The 21540-nt window shown below is 48.9% G+C and overlaps 9 protein-coding genes across 9 annotated transcripts; 2 read left to right on the forward strand and 7 right to left on the reverse strand.

Annotated features, from left to right (window-relative positions):
* Positions 1-393: 393 nt before the first annotated feature.
* On the reverse strand, positions 394-933 carry PENARI_c019G03773 (uncharacterized protein; the record flags this gene model as incomplete). The annotated part of the gene is made up of 1 exon (XM_022634756.1): positions 394-933. One exon carries the CDS (start codon positions 931-933, stop codon positions 394-396), a length of 540 nt encoding a protein of 179 aa, XP_022485355.1.
* A 1014-nt stretch (positions 934-1947) lies between these two features.
* Positions 1948-2757, reverse strand: PENARI_c019G01515 (A4/G1 family peptidase; the record flags this gene model as incomplete). Its single annotated transcript, XM_022634714.1, has 1 exon — positions 1948-2757. The coding sequence occupies one exon, from the start codon at positions 2755-2757 to the stop codon at positions 1948-1950; it is 810 nt and encodes a 269-aa protein (XP_022485320.1).
* Positions 2758-4117: 1360 nt separating this feature from the next.
* PENARI_c019G06946 (hemerythrin domain-containing protein) lies at positions 4118-4721 on the reverse strand (the record flags this gene model as incomplete). Its single annotated transcript, XM_022634811.1, has 2 exons — positions 4118-4549; positions 4608-4721. The coding sequence occupies 2 exons, from the start codon at positions 4719-4721 to the stop codon at positions 4118-4120; spliced, it is 546 nt and encodes a 181-aa protein (XP_022485334.1).
* Positions 4722-5479: 758 nt separating this feature from the next.
* erg9 (bifunctional farnesyl-diphosphate farnesyltransferase/squalene synthase) lies at positions 5480-6955 on the reverse strand (the record flags this gene model as incomplete). The annotated part of the gene is made up of 2 exons (XM_022634829.1): positions 5480-6830; positions 6888-6955. The coding sequence occupies 2 exons, from the start codon at positions 6953-6955 to the stop codon at positions 5480-5482; spliced, it is 1419 nt and encodes a 472-aa protein (XP_022485260.1).
* A 287-nt stretch (positions 6956-7242) lies between these two features.
* Positions 7243-8904, forward strand: PENARI_c019G07988 (DnaJ domain protein; the record flags this gene model as incomplete). The annotated part of the gene is made up of 5 exons (XM_022634831.1): positions 7243-7348; positions 7402-7445; positions 7504-7597; positions 7660-8672; positions 8752-8904. 5 exons carry the CDS (start codon positions 7243-7245, stop codon positions 8902-8904), a joined length of 1410 nt encoding a protein of 469 aa, XP_022485449.1.
* A 1808-nt stretch (positions 8905-10712) lies between these two features.
* Positions 10713-11534, reverse strand: PENARI_c019G00605 (uncharacterized protein; the record flags this gene model as incomplete). Its single annotated transcript, XM_022634696.1, has 2 exons — positions 10713-11034; positions 11098-11534. The coding sequence occupies 2 exons, from the start codon at positions 11532-11534 to the stop codon at positions 10713-10715; spliced, it is 759 nt and encodes a 252-aa protein (XP_022485356.1).
* Positions 11535-12547: 1013 nt separating this feature from the next.
* On the forward strand, positions 12548-14068 carry PENARI_c019G10259 (histidine phosphatase family protein; the record flags this gene model as incomplete). The annotated part of the gene is made up of 1 exon (XM_022634871.1): positions 12548-14068. The coding sequence occupies one exon, from the start codon at positions 12548-12550 to the stop codon at positions 14066-14068; it is 1521 nt and encodes a 506-aa protein (XP_022485382.1).
* A 332-nt stretch (positions 14069-14400) lies between these two features.
* On the reverse strand, positions 14401-16191 carry PENARI_c019G02922 (uncharacterized protein; the record flags this gene model as incomplete). The annotated part of the gene is made up of 4 exons (XM_022634737.1): positions 14401-15510; positions 15571-15740; positions 15798-15932; positions 15996-16191. The coding sequence occupies 4 exons, from the start codon at positions 16189-16191 to the stop codon at positions 14401-14403; spliced, it is 1611 nt and encodes a 536-aa protein (XP_022485340.1).
* Positions 16192-16511: 320 nt separating this feature from the next.
* Positions 16512-21492, reverse strand: PENARI_c019G08879 (uncharacterized protein; the record flags this gene model as incomplete). Its single annotated transcript, XM_022634846.1, has 15 exons — positions 16512-16519; positions 16590-17203; positions 17249-17638; positions 17687-17814; positions 17863-17997; positions 18058-18087; positions 18136-18478; positions 18532-18999; positions 19843-19914; positions 19961-20061; positions 20128-20561; positions 20609-20768; positions 20815-20828; positions 20882-20946; positions 21002-21492. The coding sequence occupies 15 exons, from the start codon at positions 21490-21492 to the stop codon at positions 16512-16514; spliced, it is 3453 nt and encodes a 1150-aa protein (XP_022485287.1).
* Between the last annotated feature and the right edge of the window lie 48 nt (positions 21493-21540).

A 21540-nucleotide genomic window follows, 5' to 3' on the forward strand; every position in this document is an offset into this window, starting at 1 on the left:
GCAAAACATAATAACAGGGAGTTCAAATTAGATGAAACTCCATAATTGACTTATTTTGGGCAAGATCTACCTGTCTTCGGCCTATATATGGCATGGCATGGTCTCTCAATTCTGGGCCCTTGATGTATAAGCGGAAGTGGCATGGATTTCCATGTCCGCCTAGGAGTGCCAGTGGGATCACCAGAATTGATACCCTGTGCTCCGCAGTGCATCCACACCATTTTCTGTATCAGACTCAATTACATCGGTCTTCTTGGTGAAAGATACGCATTGAGCCCCAAAACGATGGAACTCGTGTATCAAATTTGACTTACATTTGATCAATCGTTCCTATATACATGTAGTCTTTTTATGAAATGTCAAACGTCAAGTTCATCTAGTTCATCTCCACGGTCATTGAACTTTGTGATCGCAAAATTCACAACCCATGAACACAGTCCTTTCAATTGGAGTTTCGTAGTATGGTTGGATGTCCACAAATCCATATTTTCGATATAGTCGCTGTGCCGCAGTCATCTCGGGCAGAGTGTCCAGTCGGATACCACGATAACCAAGAGCCCTAGCTTGTGCAAGGATGGCCGCTACAAGCTTTTCACCCAAGCGTTTTCCTCGTGCTTCCTCGAGGACATAGAGACGCTTCATTTCACACCAGCCATCGGGACTACGCCGCAATGCGACACATCCGAGGGCAGGGTATCGCGGGGTAGAGGAATCAGCCGATGAATCACCGTTGCGACCTAATTGAGCCTGACCTCGTGCGATCAATAGCGCGCCTCCCTGGGACGAAGCATATTTTCCCGGGAGTGAATCCAGCTCCTCTTGGAATGACTGGAAGCTCAGGTCGATTTTGAGCGAGGCGGCGTACCCGGAAAACAAAACGAGAATGGCTTCCGCGTCTTCGGGGAACTTCGCTGGAGTTATTTGTATTTTCATGGTGGGAGCTGAAGTGAAGAAGGGAGGTGGAAGCCGTGAGGAAACATGAAAATGCCCCGCGAGATCGGCGAACTTTTCTTTCCCCGAAGTGTGGCCAACTGATATTTCGCTCAGGCTTTTAAGATATTAAATAATATTGTGTTCATTTGAACCGCGTTCAAATGTCATCCAATGGTGTACAATTACACTACACAAGATTCTCTTTGGCCCATTCCTCCGCTGTTTGTGCGGTGATGTCCTGCTTGAAATTCCATGTCTTTCCCAAATCCCATGCAACACCACGTCCTTGACCAAAAACAAGTTGGTATTTCAATAATCCATTGCCTGGATCCTGAGCAAGGGCAGCTTGGGCATCTGTTACCATAAGAACCCTTTTCTTGAACGGATTCTGTGCCAGTCTTCCACCAACTGTGCTAACTCCCCATAAGTGATCGTATCACCAACAAAATTATCGATGTAATCAGCAAGTTTGCGCCGTTGAAGCCTAGCGACCCGTCCGCTATGTTTGCAATACATGAGTTGCATGCTTGCACCCCACAGCCCATAATGGAGAATGTTTGGGACACTCGTAGTCCACACTTTGTTATGGAAATCTTGCCTACAGTTCTCGATGCAGACAGGCTGGAAGAAACACTTGAATGAGCACACAAATTCAATGAACAAATAATGAGGACAGATCCATCTAGCATTTTGCCTCAGCTTATCTTCCACTCACTGAACTAAAGAAGGTTGATATGAAGGCAATATATGGGAGTAATTACGAGACGTTAAGGCGCATCAAGCAGCAGTGCGATGCAGTTAATGTGTTCAAGCATGCTTTGGTTCAGTTGTGATCAATATGAGGTGAATTTCCAGTACCCTGAGATTACATACAATATTATACTCCCGAATCTATTTGTGGCACAGTCCGCCAACTCCTTTAAGGTACAAAATCAAATAAAACCGCCCCAGTAAAGAAAAACGCCAGTCCACGAACGCCAAGTATCAACAATTATCGGGTATATACTCTTCGAATCACTGGTAGACGACAGAGAATTCAGTGTCACTGAGAATCTTGACATGAGCCTTAACATTGCCATTCTGCTGGATATCCAGAATAGCGGCATTGTTGACACCGTAGTCGGCACCATCAGCCTTGGCCTGGGCACCAGTGAAATCTACCTTGCCAAAGTCGGCGAGGGGAACCATGGTGCTGCCGGAGTTAAAGTCCTCAACGATCCATTCGGCGTTCTGGCCGCCGAGAGTGGCAGAGGTGGAGGGCGCATTCAGAGACTTTGTCACGCTCTGACCAGTGGACTTATTCTCAAGAATGGCAACACCCTTGCTGGATGAAGACGATTCAACTTTGGCGACAATCACATCGCCAGCTGTCAGGTCGAGGTCGAAGTTTTCGGCGTTCTGGGGGTACCACTCATACCAGGCATCGTAGGTCTTCTCACCATTCTGAATGTAGGCATCGATACCGGTCTGCAGAATTGCCTGGGTGTAGGTATCCCCGTCAATACCAACCCAGGCGGACACAGCCTGCATATCATCAGAGTCATCGGTGGCTGTTGGCTCGGGGACAGTGAAGGTAGCTGAGACCGCAGTGTAGGTAGCGCTGGCAGGAGGCTTCTCGCGCACAACACCGGCCCAGTTCTTGCTGTACTCAACATTGGCTCCTTCGGATCCCTCCTTGAGCAGAACGCCATTCCTCTCGGACGGGTTCGACTGGTGTGAAAGGACGCCGCGGGCCCGCAGGCGATCAGCCAGGCCACTTCGGGGGGCTGCAAGAGATGTGCCTGCTAGAACAGCGGTGGTCAGGATCGTGGTGGTGAACTTCATGATGGCGGTGGTAGGCGTAGATTAGGATTGAGCCAGGAAGTATACAACGATAAGGCACGGGATCGCAACGTGAGATACCTGGCGGGGTTGATAGATGGCCACAATAGTACTTATATCTTATTGTTCAGATGAATTGCATGCGGCACATCATCACTCTCCCCCCGCATGGGGAAATAGTGCTCGTGGTGTAGTAGTGGCCCCGATGACCTGAGCACCGGCTGAGACATCGTCTTGGACCCGCAGAGTGGAGAGATGGAGAGAGACAAAAAGCATGTTTCTTCAGGTGTTGGGGTGACACTGTAAGGAGCAGCATGCTTATTGGTGTTCCTGCAGGTGTTTCTGTGTTGATCTTCCTCCTTTTCCGCGCGTCGAGCATCACGTTATCGTCATGAGAACATCAAACAGCAGTCAACTGAGTCGTTAAGAGCTTGCGTGTCTGCTAGTAACATTCCTGGGGACAGTAACATCTGACAGTCGCGACGGATCGGTCTAAGATCGGCGATGTCAGATCCCGATGTCTGAATGCCACGAGATGCGCCTAAATTCAAGTTTCACCCATTGTCTTTGAGTTGGACAACGAACATGGTGTATAAACCCAGTGTTTCATGTGGTTCAGAATGTTCCTTGTATAGCTGCAGACCTTAAAAGATCAACTTCAAGTGGGCGAACAACAAAATTGCATGCGTTGACACTCCGGGCACGAATATTGTACTCGGACACGCAAGAACACGCGAATAGGACATGCCGTGGTCACTCGACGTGGACAGGCAGATCTCACTTTCACGAGACTCATGGAAGCGCGCATCTCACGACGTCACCGCGTCGAAAAAGTTAGTCCACATACCAGCCAAGGGATGGCAACAGGTTCGCATTCCTCGGCCGCCACACTCCGCTGTGGTTGGCTTGTTTCTAAAATCATCTTCCGCGAACAGAATACCCTGTTAGCAGAGTTCTTCGGGCGTTGGGTCACTGTCTTAATTCATTGACTGCCTGAGTTGAACTGCATAGTCCTTTCGTGCAGATCGGAACAGGTGGGCGTGTCGTTAAAAGCCAATCTTGCATCTGGTGATCGACAAAAGGATCTGCAGATCTTACTCTTATCAATTGGTTTGTGAGTGGTTTGTCTCGTCCTTGTCGCATGGCATGGAGTCAACTAAGAATGGTCAGGCCACATGCCGGCACACAAAGGAGGTCAAATAACGCTCTTTTCCACGAGAAACATGATCAAGGATTGGTTGAGAATACATATTCAGCATGACATTAACATCACATGCGAAAGCACAATGCTGGAAGGTGGGCATAGGTGCGAGGAAGAAATTAAACGAAATCATCAAGGGGCAGTCATTAAACACGTCCAACGTCACATAGGCAGGCGACGCATCTCCTCAAGCGACCAGAATTTGCGCATGTTCTCTGCGCGTAGAGTCTGCACCTCCTGATCCAAATGCGTCCACAGGACCTCTCCAAATCCTTCCATCAAACGTTTCACCTCTTCACGGCGCATGTCTTCCTCGCCAGAACGACAATCTCCAAGGTACTTCTCAAGCTTCTCAAGTCCAGCATGAATCTGCTTGTGCTGGCTCAACAGTTCAAGCTCTTTCCGGAATTCGGGCATCTTCTTTGCCAGCACGGGAAAAATATGTTGTTCTTCGATAGAGTGGTGGAAATCCAACTGCGAGCAGAACTGCAGCCCCATCATGATCATTTGACGAGCCGACAGACCACCGGGTCGCTTTCCAGTACTGTTACAAGCCTCCCACAGTTGGTTCCATGTTAAACGGAAATGGCTATGCTGGGTTGGAGTTAGTGATCTTGGCTCTGGGTGTGTATATTGGGATTGATAAGCTTACAAATGCTTCCATTTGTTCTGACATTCGGTTATAAGTTCGGAAATCGCTAGGGGACAGGGCCGGCAGAGGCTCGCTGGAGTCAGATGCTGGAGGCATGTTCTTCTTGGAAACCATTGTGTCTGAAAAGCGTCGCGGGTAGAAAAACTGTCTGATCTGGGGGACAAAAGATGGCCGCAAAATGAATCGTGGGCTCACAGGAATCCGACAATGCATCCGGCAGTTGGACTTGCAATCACTGCCGACTAGAAGTAAACGAAATGTTAGTGGGAGTGGAAAAGGACAGGGAATTCGGGGTGATGAGAAAACAGAGATTTCTGATTCGACGGAAGTGCTGGTGCCTCTGTCAGCATTTCTTTCAGCCGTTTAGAAAGTCTTGGAGTTATCTCTACAGAGACTGGCTAGGCGTCCTGATTTCAAGCTGGTGATTATATACCGTATACTGAGATCAATTGCGGATTTGAATTGGTCAAGATGGGGAAGTAAACGTGATAATATCATTAGACTATGGACAGTAAAGTCTACGCATACAGGAATGTTCCAGATCTTCAATGGATGTTTGCCACCTCGGACGAACCGTTGGACAAAAATCTAGTACTCACTGGCTAAAGGGAGAAAACTCCTTTCAATATAAGCACTTCTTCGGCACAACCTCGGCCATGGAAGGGCCGGATCGCAATTTGACATCCGTGCTGGAAAGCTGCGTCGAGAGAGAGGTTAGAATGCACATGGAAGAAGAAGAAAAAAAGTATGTTATTATCAAGACACGTCGCGGCACCGGTCGCGGTCGAAAATAGTAAAACAAGGTGCCGCCGGGAGGGGGAATCGAATATTAAAAAGTAAAGGGTCGTAACGCCGTGGGTATGAGAATTGAATCAAAGCTCGGGGTGTTCGAGCTGCTTGGGCGGCGGACGGAAGTTGCCATTAAGGAGTTCCTTGAAGGCAAGATCGAACCGAGCACCCATCATCCAAGCTGTGAAGATCATGAGACCAGCGACGATAGCAACGATGGTACCCATCAGAGCCATCATGAAGTAAATGTCCTGCTTGTTTTCGGCATCCTCTGCCTTCTTTTTGGCCTCGGCGGCAGTGAGCTCGCCAGTGACCTTCCGCTGAGCGGCCTCAGCAGACTGCGACGGGAAGATAGTCTCAATGAACTTCTCGATCTTGCCGCAGGTGATGCTGATCTTAAGGAAGTTGGGGTCCTTGGGGGTGTTCTTCTTGTGAATAGCGCGGGTGAGTCTGCGGAAAGTGTCACACAGGACCTGCAGGTTCTGGGTTGACTGGTGCATCAACTCACAGGCATCGCCCTTGGTGATCTTGATGTTCCGCTTGAAGATATCAGGGTTGCGGAAACACAACTCAAGAGTGGCAATAGCCATGGCTTGCGGAATTGCACAGAAGTTGAAAACACTCTGCTCACGCAAGCCAGCGAGGTAAAACAGACACTCTTCGCCATGCTCCAGGGCGTTCAGGACCATCTCGGAGCCACAGTTGAGAGCGGCATCCAAGTTTTCAGGCTTGAAGAGATCCTCGAAGTTGTCGACGTGCTTGGACCAGATTTCCTTGGGCCAGAAGCGTCGATCATCGTCAAAGTCCTCGCGGATGTCACGGATGATGTTGGTCTTCTGCAGGAAGAGTCCCATCGACTTGTGCAACCTGGGACGCTTCAATAGAGCAGGGTTACCGAACTGGGCTTCGACAAATAGACGGGTAAGACCCTCGCCGACCAGACCGGCGACATAGTGGCAGTACAAGTCGTACTCCTCAATGGTCTTGACACTGGCATCGTCCTTCTCTGCTTTCACGCAGTAGTCGGCCATGCCGTTGCCCATCTTGTCAGTGATGTCCTTGATGATGGCCTGATATTCAGGTTTCATATTTTTGAACTCAGTAACGACGCAGGCGAACTGAACCAGCAGTTCGCGATCCTTCTCCTCAGGACGGTTGCCGGTAAAGTTCCAGCCGTCTTGTGTTAGGATATTCTTGAAGTCCCGCAGGAGAGGCTCCTTGGTCTTCAAGTCAATAGAGGTGTCATCCTCGATGGTATCCAGCCCACGGAGAACCAAGTAAAAAATGCAGATAGGAAGCAACAGCTCAGGATGTAACTCTTTAATCACGGCACTGAAGCTACGACTCGTCTTATCCAGGAACTTGAAGCAAAGCTTTTGGTTTTCCGTCTCGTTCTTTTCATTACGCTCGTGGGGCGGGTTGTGCCAGACTTTCCTGTGACGTGGCTAATTAGCTTGGCTTGAGAAATGGTGGATGAACTCAAGAACATACCATTGGAGGATAGACCTCAATTGGAGGGGGTGAAAAGTATAGTAGACAGCATTGCCGAGGAGACCCATGTTGGGGAGAGGGACGTGCAGACGTCCAAGGGGCTCTTACAGAGAATGAATGGCAGAGTCCAATATTAAAGAAGTAAAAGAAAAACAGGGAAAATTAGGAAAAAAGTAAAAGAGGATTGGGGAAGAAGAAAAGGGAAAAGGGGAGAAGCCGCGAAATTAAATGCAGAGTTCGCTGCCACGTGACCCGGGACAAACCATGCATACAACCCCCACATGATATCAGCGAAAAATATCACCGCCTAAACACTTGGCTTCACTTTACTTTCCTCTACTTTGAGCTCGCAGAGATGGTCGCGGATACGAGCTACTACGATGCCCTCGGCGTGCCGCCCACGGCCACCGAACTCGAAATCAAGAAGGCCTACCGCAAGCTAGCCATCGTCACTCACCCTGGTAGGGACTGTTTTGATCTCGACTGTCGTGACATCTCTGACCGTTCATTGCAGACAAGAACCCCAACGATGAAACCGCACATGAACGCTTCCAGGCCGTATGACTACGAATCTACAGAGATGGATAACAACGAAACTAACACATTCATGCTTTAGATTGGCGAAGCCTACCAAGTTCTGAGCAACGAAGATCTACGGAAGCGATATGACAAGTTCGGCAAGGAAGAGTCTGTGCCTGGTGGTGGTTTCGGTTGGTCTACCCTATGGATAATACTGGTGCCGGCGCCGACGTTTCTGACCTCCTTTGTACAGAGGATCCATCTGAGTTCTTCAGCATGATTTTTGGTGGTGAGGCTTTCGTTGATCTTATCGGCGAGATCTCTCTCATGAAGGACCTAACTGCAACCATGGACATCACCATGCAGGAGATGGAGGAGGAAGAATTGGCCCAATCGGCGGAGGAGAAGCTGCACATCCATGACGAGGAGCTGAAGGCTGCAGGAGGCGATCCAGCCACGGCTTCCGAAACCCATAATTCCGCGACTGGGGCAGCAGCTGCATCCGCTGGTCCCGCCGAGAAACGAACTTCTGAGCAGAGCTCTGGCACCAGCACCCCACGACGGAATTTCGGCCAGCAGGCACTGATGGAGAAGTCCGAGGAAGAGGCGCGCATGGAGGCAGCTGGTCTGTCCCAGGAGGAGAAAGAGCTGCGCAAGAAGGAAAAGAAGAAGGGCCTGTCCCGGGAGCAGCAGGAGCGCCTGACGGCTTTCGAGGAAGAGCGGAAAAAGGCTCGCGAGGAGCGGGTCAACACTCTGGCCAACAAGCTCATTGACCGACTGAGCGTGTGGACCGAGACCGACAAGGGTAAGGATGTATCTCATGCCTTTGAAGAGAAGATCCGCCTAGAAGTCGAGAACCTGAAGATGGAATCATTCGGTCTGGAGATCCTCCACGCCGTTGGTCAGACATACGTTCAGAAGGGTACTTCCTTCCTCAAGTCACAGAAGTTCCTTGGTATTTCTGGTTTCTTCTCTCGCCTGAAAGACAAGGGCACTCTTGCCAAGGAGACTTGGACTACTATTTCCACGGCCATTGATGCGAAGATGACCATGGAAGAGATGGCCAAGATGGAAGAACGAGGTGGTGAAGACTGGACCGATGAGAAGAAGGCCGAGTACGAGAAGAAGGTTACTGGCAAGATTCTTGCGGCCGCTTGGCGTGGCAGCAAGTTTGAGATCCAGAGTGTCTTGCGTGATGTTTGTGACCAAATTTTGGACACCAAGCGAACTCGACTGGAGAAGTGCGTTGAGCGAGCGCACGCGCTGGTCATTGCCGGAAACATATATGCCAAGGCATGCTTATATCTATTCTGTTCAGAATGCACCACGCTAACAACCTTTATAGGCCGCACGCGATCCCGAGGAGGAGGGCGATTACATGGCCTTTGAAGAACTGATGGCCGAGGCCATGAGCAAGAAGGGCAAGAATGAGAAAAAGAAGAAGTCTAAGCACGGCCACGAGGAGGGACACGAGACCGTGGAGGAGGCCACCGCTTAATTGCACCTTCAGTCTCTGTTTCTTTGTAGTCTCATTGCGTGCCTGGTATTGCTTTGCAGCCGGTTTTTATATCCTGGACATACATGTTTGTTTTTCATTTCACTTTTTTTCTTGAGCTTAGTCCCTTGTTTACAGCGACCGGAGGTCGCCTTCCGACACGCGCATAGTTTGTTCAAGCGATAGATTGGCCTACATACCTTCCGTGGCCCTTCGTCTCAGCAGGACAGGGACTTGCTGACCATTACACGGACATAGACGCAGCTTTATAATCACAGAAAAACACGTCGGCATGACATACTTCTATGTTAGTATAAATAACGATCCATTAGTGATGGGCTATCATAGGTACTTATGTCCCATGTATATATCGATGGCCTACCCAGCCATGAGTCTTTCGACTTCCATCAGCCAGCTATTTTATCCAACAAGCCCCTTCCCCCCTTTTTCTTTTTCTGTCTTTTTTTTTTTTTTTGGCAAACTCTCCGTGCCTCATTGTGTCTTCGTCTGATCCAATAAATTGTAGCCCAGACTCTTAATTTTGACGAACCAAGGAAGGTCCAATAACTCTGACAAGAAGCTCAAGAGTTATTACGCTCTGAAACCGTGCCCAGACCCGCCAGAACATTCGGACAAAGACCATCGTCGATTCCTCGTACTTATATGAGTTGAACCTCTTCATTTTGAAGTCTTTTAGCAGGCCCTCAATCATAGCGTCGATGTCATCCGTTGCTTGCTCAAGTCAGCCCGCAATTTTGGGAGTGACGGTCATCTGTGTTCCTTTCGCCAAAAGGTGGGAGGACAATGAGAATGAAGAAGAGCAGAATCGGCATTCTTTAAAGATCAAAAAACTTGGCCTTACTCCTCTACAGGAGATGAATTTAGGGGTTTAAACCCCCTAAGAGATAAATTTAGGAACCGGCGCTTGCGCTGGCTTCTTCGTAATTAGTTAATTGCAAATGACGTCGACAGAAACCGGCAACGCTTCTTGGCTTTCAGGTGCTTCTGATATAAAGTTTGGATAGTATCCTCCAGCGTCCATTCTCGATGAGAGTCGTTGGCCCTTAGCTCGAGGAGGACATCGTGATTCCCCTGCAATCAGTCATCGCGCTCGAAGGCAAAAGCGTATCTCTAGAATCCCCTGTATTATCTGATTCTCAGTAAACAAGTAAAGCCGTTGTGCGGGTGTAGTTATTTCCCCAACAGGCCGCTGCATGTTGTATTGCTGCTTGAAGTGAAGGGACGTGTGTCTTGAGATAATAGGGACAAGTGTTGGGTTTTGGGGGGTGAGGTAGGGGATATAGATGAAGGAGTTCTTAGGGTTGACATTTTGACGTAGATATAAAACGGTTGAACGAAGTCTTGATCAAAGTGTCATGGAAAGAGATAATCGAAAAATAGATGGTAGAGAGCAAATGAATGAGTCAACAAGCCGACTCCGAAAAGAGAAATGAAAGTTTGATTAGAAATAGCCAAAAGGGGTCGTATAATTGCCATAGGAAGTGAAGTCAGAGTGAGATAAGTAGATAACTGGAATGTCTAGATGTTCGCCTAGCCTGGCTCGTAGGGATATAGTCTATTCATACAAATACCTTTGTTGATCAACAAAGTGGGAAATTGTAGATCGGGAGATAAATAGCAGGTATGCATGCTTAGATTCATAGCAACAGAAATAAATATCAATAACATATTAGTACTATAAGTGATATCAGAAACGATGAAACATGCAAATATTACCATTTTCCATCGTCAAAACCATTACTACTCCTTGAGCGTATAACATAAGAGAGATCCAGTGCCGTCGGGATCAATCAAACAGGACTGATCTGCGCCGTCCGACCTGTGTTGTTATCATGAACGCTATCGCCGTTGAGCTCGGCGCTATGAACGGCCGACGGCGAGGAGATACTATGCGATTGGCTGCTCGGCTGGTTATGTAGACCCTCAGCATCCCGAGCTGACATTTCAGGAACCACAGGGGTCGTACTCATCGGCACATCATGAGCATGCCCACTCGTTTGGGCCCCCTCAACACCCTTGTCCTTTCTCAAAGACTGGTAGCCAGCCCAGTCAGAAGCCATCACACCACACATCGCAAGAACTGTAAACACCACAAGGGCAACGAAGAGCAACCTATATGTGGAGTGATTCATTAGTCGGGTATTGAAGAAGGCTACAACAGTCAGAGAAACATACCAAAGAAGCACACCAAATGCGAGAATAGCATTAAAGTAAGGTGAGTCGCTGGTTCCTCCACCAAGCAGAGAGGCGAGATCGGCGAAGCAAGCCAGCCAAAAAACCATGGTGATAGAGTAAACACCCACAAAACACGAGGCGAGGATGGTATTCAGCTTTGCAGTAACAAAGCCTTTCTTCGCGAAGTGCCATGGCAGCACCAAAGCCGCGGCCGTCACTAGGATCGTCCAACAGGCACTGAATACCAGGAATGCGAGAATGGCTGGGGCCTTTACATTCACTGTTGTGTAGGAATAGCCCGAGTAGGCGCTCCAGGTCGCGACCTCGCGGGTCCCGGTATATGCGGAAGTTAAGAAAGCTGACAGTCCCAGCTCCACGATGGCAAAGGCCAAGGAGGTGCCCAAGAGGGCGTATAAGACGATATTGAGCGCCAGCATTATGCAGTCGATGTACCCGACTTTGAAGCGCAAAAGAATCAAAACAGCGAGAGAAATCTCAGCGACCTCAAGGGGGAGTCCCTTGCGCTTTAAGATGTCTTCCACGTGCGGCTCAAGATAGATCGCGCTCGTAATCGAGGAGAGCTAACTAGCGCCCAGCCTTATTTAGCTATCACGACCTCGTTGGGCTGGCGCTTGGCGCCACACAACCGTGAAGGATCCATCCACTCGTGTCGGATACGAACCGCCACATTGCCCTGGCGCGCACCCTGGCCCAAATCGGTGCAAGGTAAGCGAGTAAGTGTTTCGGGCCGGGGCATATCGGTGTGCAGCTGAAGCTCTTCATCGGTGCAGCAAGGGATCCTGCCAGCGGTGCGTTGACGCCACCTGCAGGAGCTCCAATGTGATGAGTCGAAATCGGTGTCACGAGCGTCTTGCATTGCAGGACTCCTCATTTCTCCTTCGAAGCAGTTCCCAGTTCCCCAAGGTCTATACGAGGGCATTCTCGGGGCTTTTCGTATAGCTTGGTCCCTCGTTGTTGAGATCGACACGTCACTTACTTCTTTCGAGTAACAACGATCGACACAGATCTTACCTTGATAAGAAGCGCAGCCTGTCCATTCCCGAAATGGAGTTGTTGTCGTCTCCAACTGTCTTGGCAGGAAACCGTCGGTCTACGGAGAAAGGGAGCCTCCGGACTATAACGTTCGTCCGTCGCAACCAAGCATTTCTCCACCTTCAAAGGAGGATCCCGCGACAGGTTACTCTAGTTGGCCAAGATCATGATCCTCTGCGTCACGCATGCGGAGAAGGACCGTACTGTAGCCTCCGGGCCCCTATACTAGGAATGGATCCAGCCGATCCTTTCCCCTCAGTCGCAACTCATATAACACCGCCGGTCTTTCAAATGGCGTTTCGATTCAGTCAGTCGCTCTATGGCTTTTCACGCTCTGAACATGGCGTCTGTACATTCTGTGATCGCCCTCTTGGCCCTGGCGAGCGGGAGTGCCGCAATGGCTTCCTCTAGCTCAGTCGCTGCTGGTCCTACCGGCTTGTCGTATCCTTCGGGGTTCGACATGAAAGCCAGTTGGGCCAATCTCAGCCCCTACGCCGACGCCTTAGACTTTAATGTCTCTAAGGGCTTTCCTTCAGAATGTGAACTTTCACAGGTGCATGTGCTCCACCGCCATGCGCAGCGGTATCCGACACAGTGGCCGCTGGATGGCGGGGGAATGGAGGCATTTGCTCAGAAACTGGCCAACTATACAAAGAGGCACCCATCCAAGAAGATTGGCACCGGTCCTCTTGCCTTTTTGAACGATTGGGAGTATATGCTTGGCTTGAACACACTTCTTCCCACCGGCGCCGCCACTGAAGCCACTTCCGGCGCACTATTCTGGAGCCAGTACGGCCGGTTGCTTTACCGTGCAGACCGTGGAGATGCTTCTTGGAATGCATCGCTGAATGTGTATTCCAATGGCACATCACGACCGAAACCCACTTTCCGGACGACATCCTACCCCCGGATCTTGGAGAGTGCTCGCTGGTGGCTAAGCGGTTTCTTTGGCAATACCGGAGCCAATAGCTCGTATTCCGAGTACAACTTGGTCATCATCCCCGAGGTTGATGATTTCAACAACACCCTTTCGGCGACCGATTCCTGCCCCAAAGGCACAGAGCCGGGTGACAATGCTGCCGAAGCTTTTGCCCCGACTCTCGTTAAGGACGCCCATAAGCGCTTCGCTGTATACTTGCCGGAAGATCTAAAGCTTGATACTATTGACATCGTTGCCATGTTTAACATGTGCCCGTACGAGTATGCGACTTTGGGCCAATCTTCCTTCTGTGCGCTCTTTACCGAGAAGGAATGGCGCGACTTTGAATATTTTGCCGACCTCCAATTCTATGGCAACTATGGTTTTGGCTCCCCTAGTGGTCGCGCCCAGGGGATTGGCTATGTTCAGGAGCTAGCTGCACGCCTGCAGTCAAAGGTAATCATGAGCAGCGACAGCAGCATCAATTATACCTACGATGACAACACCAAGACCTTCCCGCTCGATCAGCCGGTGTATATGGATATGTCTCATGACGATATAATTGTCTCTGTACTGACAGCTCTGGGCCTGGATTACTTCAAGTATAGTCCTCATGGAATGCCTACATCAGTCTCGCAAGCCCCACGTCGCACCTTCAACCTGAATCAATTGACCCCCTTCGGTGCCCGCCTGTTTTCCGAGGTCTGGACCTGCCCGAAAGATATCTCGTTTAAGAATCTCCAACCGCAGAAGTACAAGAATCCAGATCTATCGTCTGAGCCCAATACTACCGATTATATCCGTTTTGTGCTGAACAACGCACCGGTACCTGTGGATGGCCTCACTGCCTGCGATGGTTCAGTGAATGGTTTCTGCCCTGTCGAAAAGTTCCTCAGTTCCATTCCAGACCTGAACAAGGAGGCTATGTACCAGGAGGCCTGCTTTGGTGATTATAATATTACCAGCCAGGTTGGCAATGGACAGCCTCGGAATCCTTGAGCCAGAGAGTTGGGTCTTTGGCAGAGTGTGTGTCTGGTCTGACTGTATTCATACTCAGTGATATGAAACATGATTAGTTTATTTTATATACCTTATTGCACATATCTACACAGGTGTACTTCAATTTTCTCCATGACATATATTAAGCGCAACAGGCTGTGGTATTTAGGCGGGGTCCACAGTGCACGATGCATTTAGTTGATACAATAGCTCCAGCTAGGGGATTCCATTGGATATTACGGTACCCATCATATTTATAATAACACCTACCCAAGCACAAGCTGACTACTTCGACTCCTGACGTTTCTTATAACGGCGCCACTGTTCACAGGTCAATAATCTGGCGTCAAATCAAGATCACGGTGTAGACTCACAGCTGGATTGAAGAAATAAACAGGGATTCCAACTAGGAATATAGCCCCAGTCACTGCAGCCAAAATACCCATCGCAGTAGGATAGCTATACTTGGCTACCATGGGAGTCAGACCATAGCTGACACCAAACGCGATGATGTTTTTGGTCCCAACGACAGCCACCAATGCAGGTCCGGGGTTCTTCTCCCAGGCCTCCGCTGCGAATGAAGTTGACAAAATCAGAACAGAGACAAAGGTCACCTGGAAAAGCGTCCATCCCATGTATGGCCCTCCCCAAGTGGCATTGTTGTCGGCAGTGAAACCGTAGAGGAGTAATGATACAACGGCAAGAATACCAGGGAATATCAGCAGAATCAACCGATGTTCTGGGATATGAACACCACCAGAGCGCTTGGCCATTCGGAGAATAAACCAGTCACCGAAAACTCCAGCATATAGCATACCCCCGAAGCCACCGAATACACCACCCAGGTTGATCAGACCGACACTCTTGGCTGGCCAACCATAGCTTTGAAGCACAGCGTCATACGTCAGCGAGATGCCGATAGAAGACCCCAGCACCACTGAAGATAGAAGAGTTGCATATAGAATGCCCGGGGAAGAGAAAGCCTCGAACATATGGAACCAAGCCATCAGCACAGTTCGAACGGGATTCTTGGTGGGAGGCCCAACCGGGCTAAGCATCTGCACATACGTTTTCTTTGGGCGCGCTGCATCCGGGATTATCGAATCATCTTCTGCTTCTTGCATTTGCAGACAGGCCCGAGCTTGAGCTCCGGTAAGCACTTGAGTGACCCCAAACCCATCAGTGATGACCAGTTGGCTATTTAGAATTTGGGCACGTCGCTTGTATCTTGTCTCGAAGCAACTCAATGCAACAATAACAAGTCCCACTCCGACGGCAATGACATAGACCCAATAGAACCAGCGCCATCCCAGAGCAGCGGCCTCATACGAACTGGCCAGATTCAAGCAGCTTGTCAATACATTCTGCGTTGCCCAATATGCACCAAATACTTTCCCACGCTGATGCACAAAAGTGACCTCAGATAGCATGAGAGGGAGCAGCTGTGGAAACATTGCATTTAGCTTCTCCTTCGAAATGTCGGAATTGAGAGGACAACTAACCGATTCCGTGGCACCCGTGGCGAGTCCTTGAAGGATGCGAAGACCAAGATGCTGCTCAAATGTCTGTGATAGAGCGCAACCGATCGTCGACCCCAGAAGCACAACAATCGAGACGATCGTCGCTGGTCGACGACCGTATACCAGACCCAACGGAAGGATCAGATAATTCCCTACCAGTCAATCAAAGTTAAGTCACAGGACTTGCAACCTATGATTAGACTACTCACCAATACCGACAAACAACGACGGAAATGTCGCCAGCCAGACAATTTGCGTCGAGCTGTGACCTTGAGGGATATAGAGCTCGAAGAAAACGCCGAGGATGGCGCCCAATCCCCCAACTACCGACAAGGACATGACCGCTGAATTGTCTGAGTAGTATTCACATGGGTAGTATTCACATGGGGAAACAAGGAGGGACTTACAGAACCAGCAGCAACTAAAAATGACACCTAACTTCTCCCACTTGGTGAACTTAAGCGGATCGTTGGGATCGCTGCTAGGCACAGGCAGTCGCTGGACTTCTCCCCTTTCATCAACCAGTACCTCACCCGTCCTGGTCTTTTTAACCTCAACATCTTCGAGGTATTCAATTCTGGCCTTTTGTGCTACAGAAGCCATGTCGGTTATGTGGTATGTCTGTAATGGCACTCTTAGGGGAAGTGGGAATTCAGAAAGCGAGAGATAAGTCTCCCTTTTTCTTCAGCACAGTCCCCTCACATTTCGATGGGCATAGTTTTAGTGGCTTTTAGAGAATGTCAAGCAAGACTGGAGCTGGTCAATCTCAACTTCCCACAATTGCCGAGGGTCTTTTACCCTGGGAAATTTCCCCCACAATCCGACGGCTTTAGGGTTTCGCTCATTGGCTCGAGAGATATGTTCGGCAAATGGGGAGTGGAATTTATACGAGGATTTATAGTTGGTTGAATTAATTGAATCGTTTAGTTGGCTGGTAAATTGTACATGGTTGTTATCTCTTGTAAATTATGGAAGATTCCCCAAATCCTCAATCAGCTCACACAAGTTTTGGATCATTGGTGGCAGACGGTCCTCCGGAAAAGGACAAGGACAATTCCCTTCAAAGACCTGCCGAGCAATAACCATGACTGAGCGTGGCTTGCTCAGTTCACAGAACATTGGAGTATCCCCATCGGGACCACCCCGGGTCATTGTCAGTCCTGGGCGACCAATACCATGACCCAAGAACGCTTTGGTCACCTTGTCTTCTGGCCCATCAAGTAAAACACATGGTGGCAAGTCTGTTTCACTCATGGGTGTCTTGGCTTCAAGCTGCTTTAACTCTCCGCACTGGAGTAGCCCGTATACCCACAAAACCAACGCAGCGTGGTAGATAGCCATAGCATCGAATCCACGTAGCTGATACGTATTAACAGCTCGTGCAGCACGCAAAGCCTGACCAGCATGCCAGATACTCGTCCGTGCTTCTTTTGTGTGACTCCAGTCTCGAAGACGAGGGTATGCTCGGCGAGCATCCAGGTCCCCGAGTTTACCAACAAATCGTTGGATGGCATCAATATCAATGTGGAGGTACATCAGTACAAACTCGTTGAGTAATGTTGTCACAGGTGGAGGCGTCGGTGGATTCTCAGATATGGACTTCAAGGTGGTATAACTTGAACGGTCAGCATCAAAGTCACAGAGGACATGGTAAACCTACAGATCATCTTGTCTGCTTTGTAGCCACAGTCGAGCCATAGCACGGGTGCTAGGCTGCGATCCCTGGGATAAAATCAGCTGTTGGCGAGTTTCCCACACCTGGCTGGCCATTCCCTGTAACAATGCAGTTCTTGCAATATCAAAGTCCATCTCAATGGGGATATGTGTCATTAATGACGGATCAGATAATAAGTCTCGGAGACTGAAGTCCGACACCTCTACAACACGGTACTTTGTATTCCAAAGATCTCTCCATGCAGTAGCTGTAGGTGCGAGCCAGAGATCTCTTGCAGCAGGGAAGGGTAATGTTAACTCCGTATATGAAGTAAGAGCCGGGCGGTTCATAGCCATGGCAACCTCTATATCGTGACCAAATAGATGGTAAGCCAATCTAGTTCTGTTAGCCTCAATACCTGACTAGTTAGAGATTGATACGTACCGCTTAAGTGATTCTTGTCTTACCCACTCATGCCAGACATTATTCAAAGACTGGTCGTCCTCACCAGCCAAATAAGGTGTTATGACCGAGTATATAGATCTGTCAAATGCCGCAGCACGTCGGAAAGCCTGTAAAGGTCAACTCAACCCATGGAGTTTGTTCTTCAGTGTCCATACAGTACACAGTGGTTGTAGATAGCTTTCGGCTATTTGCATCTTTCGTCTATAGCCACAGAAGATGCCAATATCTAACCAGAGCATCGATGCTTGTAGCCACTGCAGATCGCGCAAAACACTGTTATCATCCTCGACCTAATGGAATAAACAAACGCTTAGCCAAGAGTCGACTATTTTGGAAAGTGAAAGTCATACAAGTTGAGCCAGGGATACTCTGGTGATTTCCTGTAGAACGATCCCAGTTTTGTTGATAGACGTCAATCCGCAGCATACACATCCTGCTGCGACCAAGCCAGTCAACAATTCAGGTCTCAACTTCTGATCGTAAAACGTATATGGATGGATCCATGCATCGGTCTCTGTTCGCTTTCCAATGCCGACTTTGATCAGCGTATCCAGGTACTCAGCAGAAGGGAAAGAGGAAACTGAAAGTCGAGAACCGGCCGTTCGAACGACCAATTTGAAGATATCATCTCGTGAGTGCATGGATAGTTTCCCTGGTATTTGCAGAACCTCGAGTCGGTTTCGATGCTTCGGTGGGATAGTGTCCCCATCTCGGAGAGGAATCCTTCTCTCCTCGCTGAACGCATGTTGGTTCTTTTCTGGCACCCAAAGCCTACAAAATTTAGACCTGAACAAATTAATACAATCCGGAAAACTTTCACATACCAGAAAGACTTTCGGAAGGCAGCTGCTCGCCTGCTTGCCGACTCATGATCACCAAGTTGAGAATTCTGTAGATCTTCAGATCCGCAAATGGAGGGTCCAGTATCCAGTATTCGATCAAGGTCAGGCATGAAATTTGTATCAAAAAGATCGTTTTCGGGGGAAATGAAATCGGTATCTAGCATGAAGTCGAATACGCCACGAGGCTGCTGTGTTTCTTGTGGGATTTCCATTTCGACATTTGGTAGCATAACCTGCTCAAAAAAGGCTGGGAAATTGTTCAGGTTAGGATATACCGGCACAGTATCTGGAAGAAATGGATCTAGGGTAAGCTCTTGTGCGAAATTGGAGTCGTAAATTCCATGGCCGCCTGAGTACTCCGTTGCAGGGGGTACACTCAAATCCGAGAGACTCGAATCCGGCGTTGTAGTTATCGGGGAGAATTGAGGAAGTGAAGCATGATCCTCATTGCTGAGTCGAGGGCGCTTTGCAACGCATTCAATCTGCTTTGATTGGCATCTCTGAAACAATTAACAAGCGGCCTAGTCGAGATCTAAAAGCCCTTACTTGACACGGTCTTTCGTTGTCGCAACTCAATTTAGCGGTCGCGCAAGCGTCGCAAGCCTTGATTGCTCGCTCTCGTGCGCGGCGAGGTGTTTTCTTGCCCTCGTTCGCATCTTTTTCGTGAACTGCTTGGTGTCGCTGAAGGACATCTCTGACTTCATGAGCTCAGCCAACTGGTCTCTAGAACATCCCATGCTCACCGGCGATTAAATCCGCGCTGGCAAATCCGACATTGATAGGTTCTTTCGTTGCGATCTCAAAGTTTCGTCAGCCAGATATCTCCCGAGGTAATAGAGACACTCACGAGAATCTAAATGACGCGCCAAATGATCTGGTCGTTCGTACCCTTTGCCGCAGTGTGGGCAGTGATGGGTGCCATTCTTACCCCGTGAGGAGTGTCGTGGAGTTTGAACGTCGGACATGAGGCATCTTGAGAGGATTGAGGAAGTTGAGAGCCGTTTATATGGGCGATCGGGACGCGGTTCTTTTGCGGGCCACTTTGGCCCGTTCAACATCCAATAGGGTCAAAGCTATATGCGACTGACTGCAGTCTTTACTCCACATTTGCGGGGAAATGTTGGCTTTATAAGGTCAGAAATGCGTAGACAGTTGAGGTTCGGTATTTGGACAGTCCCTAGAGTCTTCAAAGGGGGAATACAGATTACTTTGTTCACACCTCTCTAAGTGAGTGAGATGTTCACACTTGTAAGAGCCTCTGAACGATTCACTCAAAAAATATCATATTCTTACTATTCTCTAAGCTGTTGCCATTCTTTGGCCCCGTCATATCTGCAGTTGAAGTCCATGAACTCGTCCGGTTTCCTAAAGAATTAGTCTCTACTCCGCCAAGGGTCTTGCTCATACATACATTGTAACTACTTTATTTCCCTGGGCTGTTGCTGGCTTGGCTGCTTGCCGACTATATGCCTGGATCAGACTTGCACGTTTGTAGCGTACCTGGAAGATATCCTGCATTTGTTTAGCCACTTGTTCTTTGTTTTGTCTGTGTTCCAGTCATTCTATTGAATGTCGTACCTCGAGTGCTTTTGTAAGGACTTCAGCAGATGGTGGTTCAATGATCTCATCAAAGAATGCTCCAAGAGCTTCAGAGTCCTCGATTGCTTGACTGGCCCCCTGACCTTGCGTTGGTAACATGGCATGTGCGGCATCTCCAATGATGATTACACGGCCACGATGCCACGTTTTCAAAGGATCCTGTACTTGTGAGCTACGTAAGACAAATTTGATAGGAGAGCCTACAAGATCCCGTAGTTGCCAAAGGCCCAGATCGGCGGAGTGTCTTTTGTGAATGGTAAGCAGTCTTCTAAGAAAGATGCGCATGGCCTTGGAATCATACTTGAAGATATTTTTGACCCAGGACGGAAAGTCGGCAAAAGTCTGCATCATCTTTTCCAAGTCTCCCTCTGCAACCCAAGACTGTTTTGCATGGGGATCCTCGTTCATTTGGTCTATGTCCATTGTTAGCATTACCCTGAAAAGATGGGTTTGTGCATACCATCCGGCACTAAAGCGACAATCCCATAAACCTCGCCTTGTCTTCCGGGTCCCATGATGAGACGACAGTCGTGAGCGACGATCATCGAGGTGAAAGGCTCTCGGGGATTGATCTTAGCACAAAATTCAGGTTCTTCCTTTTCAAGGATTTCTGTTGGCATCTAGAGAATCAGCTGGGCTGTTTATAGGATGAGCAATGCAACGAACCATAAGTCGATATGCTATTAAAGATTAGCTAAACCAATCACCGATATATTGTTCTAGTCAGTCTCACCAGAATGGCCGGTCGGCATAGGACTAGGTGCTTCCTCGAGTACATGTTTTCGAAGAACGCTATGGCTAAGCAACTCCTATGTTAGCAATTAGTACTTGTTCAAAAGAACTCACACCTTACATTCCATCTGCACCAATAATAACGTCTCCTTCGACTATTTCACCTCCGTCCAGAGTGACTGTTCCTTTCAGTACGTCACAGTCAACAACCCTCGACGTGACTCGCACAATGGCTGGATCTCCTGCCCGCATGGGTGAGACAGCTGCACTTTTCAGTGCCTCATGGAGATCTCTCCGATGAAACAAGAGACGCTCCGCACCATACTTTTTCTTTGTCAGCAAAGGTATAGTGTTGACCAGCTTTCCTTCTGTGTTGTATATCCGGAATCCTTCATCCACCATTTGCCGCGCCTCCAAGAGTTCCTGGCTCAGATTCCACTTGGACTCCATAATCCTCGAAGCATTCGGCTGCAAAGAAATCAAAGCGCCAATCTCCTTGTTCAAGCCCGATTGTTCGAGGATTGTGATATGTCTGTTGGCTCCACGGAGGGCAATGGCAGCCGTGAAGCCTGCGATGCCACCGCCCACGATGACGATGCGAAACGGCGCCATGATTCAAATGTTTACAGTAGAACTTCCAAGTTTCTTACCTGATTATCT

Source organism: Penicillium arizonense, assembly GCF_001773325.1.
Source record: "Penicillium arizonense strain CBS 141311 chromosome Unknown PENARI_contig019, whole genome shotgun sequence".
In the NCBI taxonomy this organism is placed as follows: Eukaryota; Fungi; Ascomycota; class Eurotiomycetes; order Eurotiales; family Aspergillaceae; genus Penicillium; species Penicillium arizonense.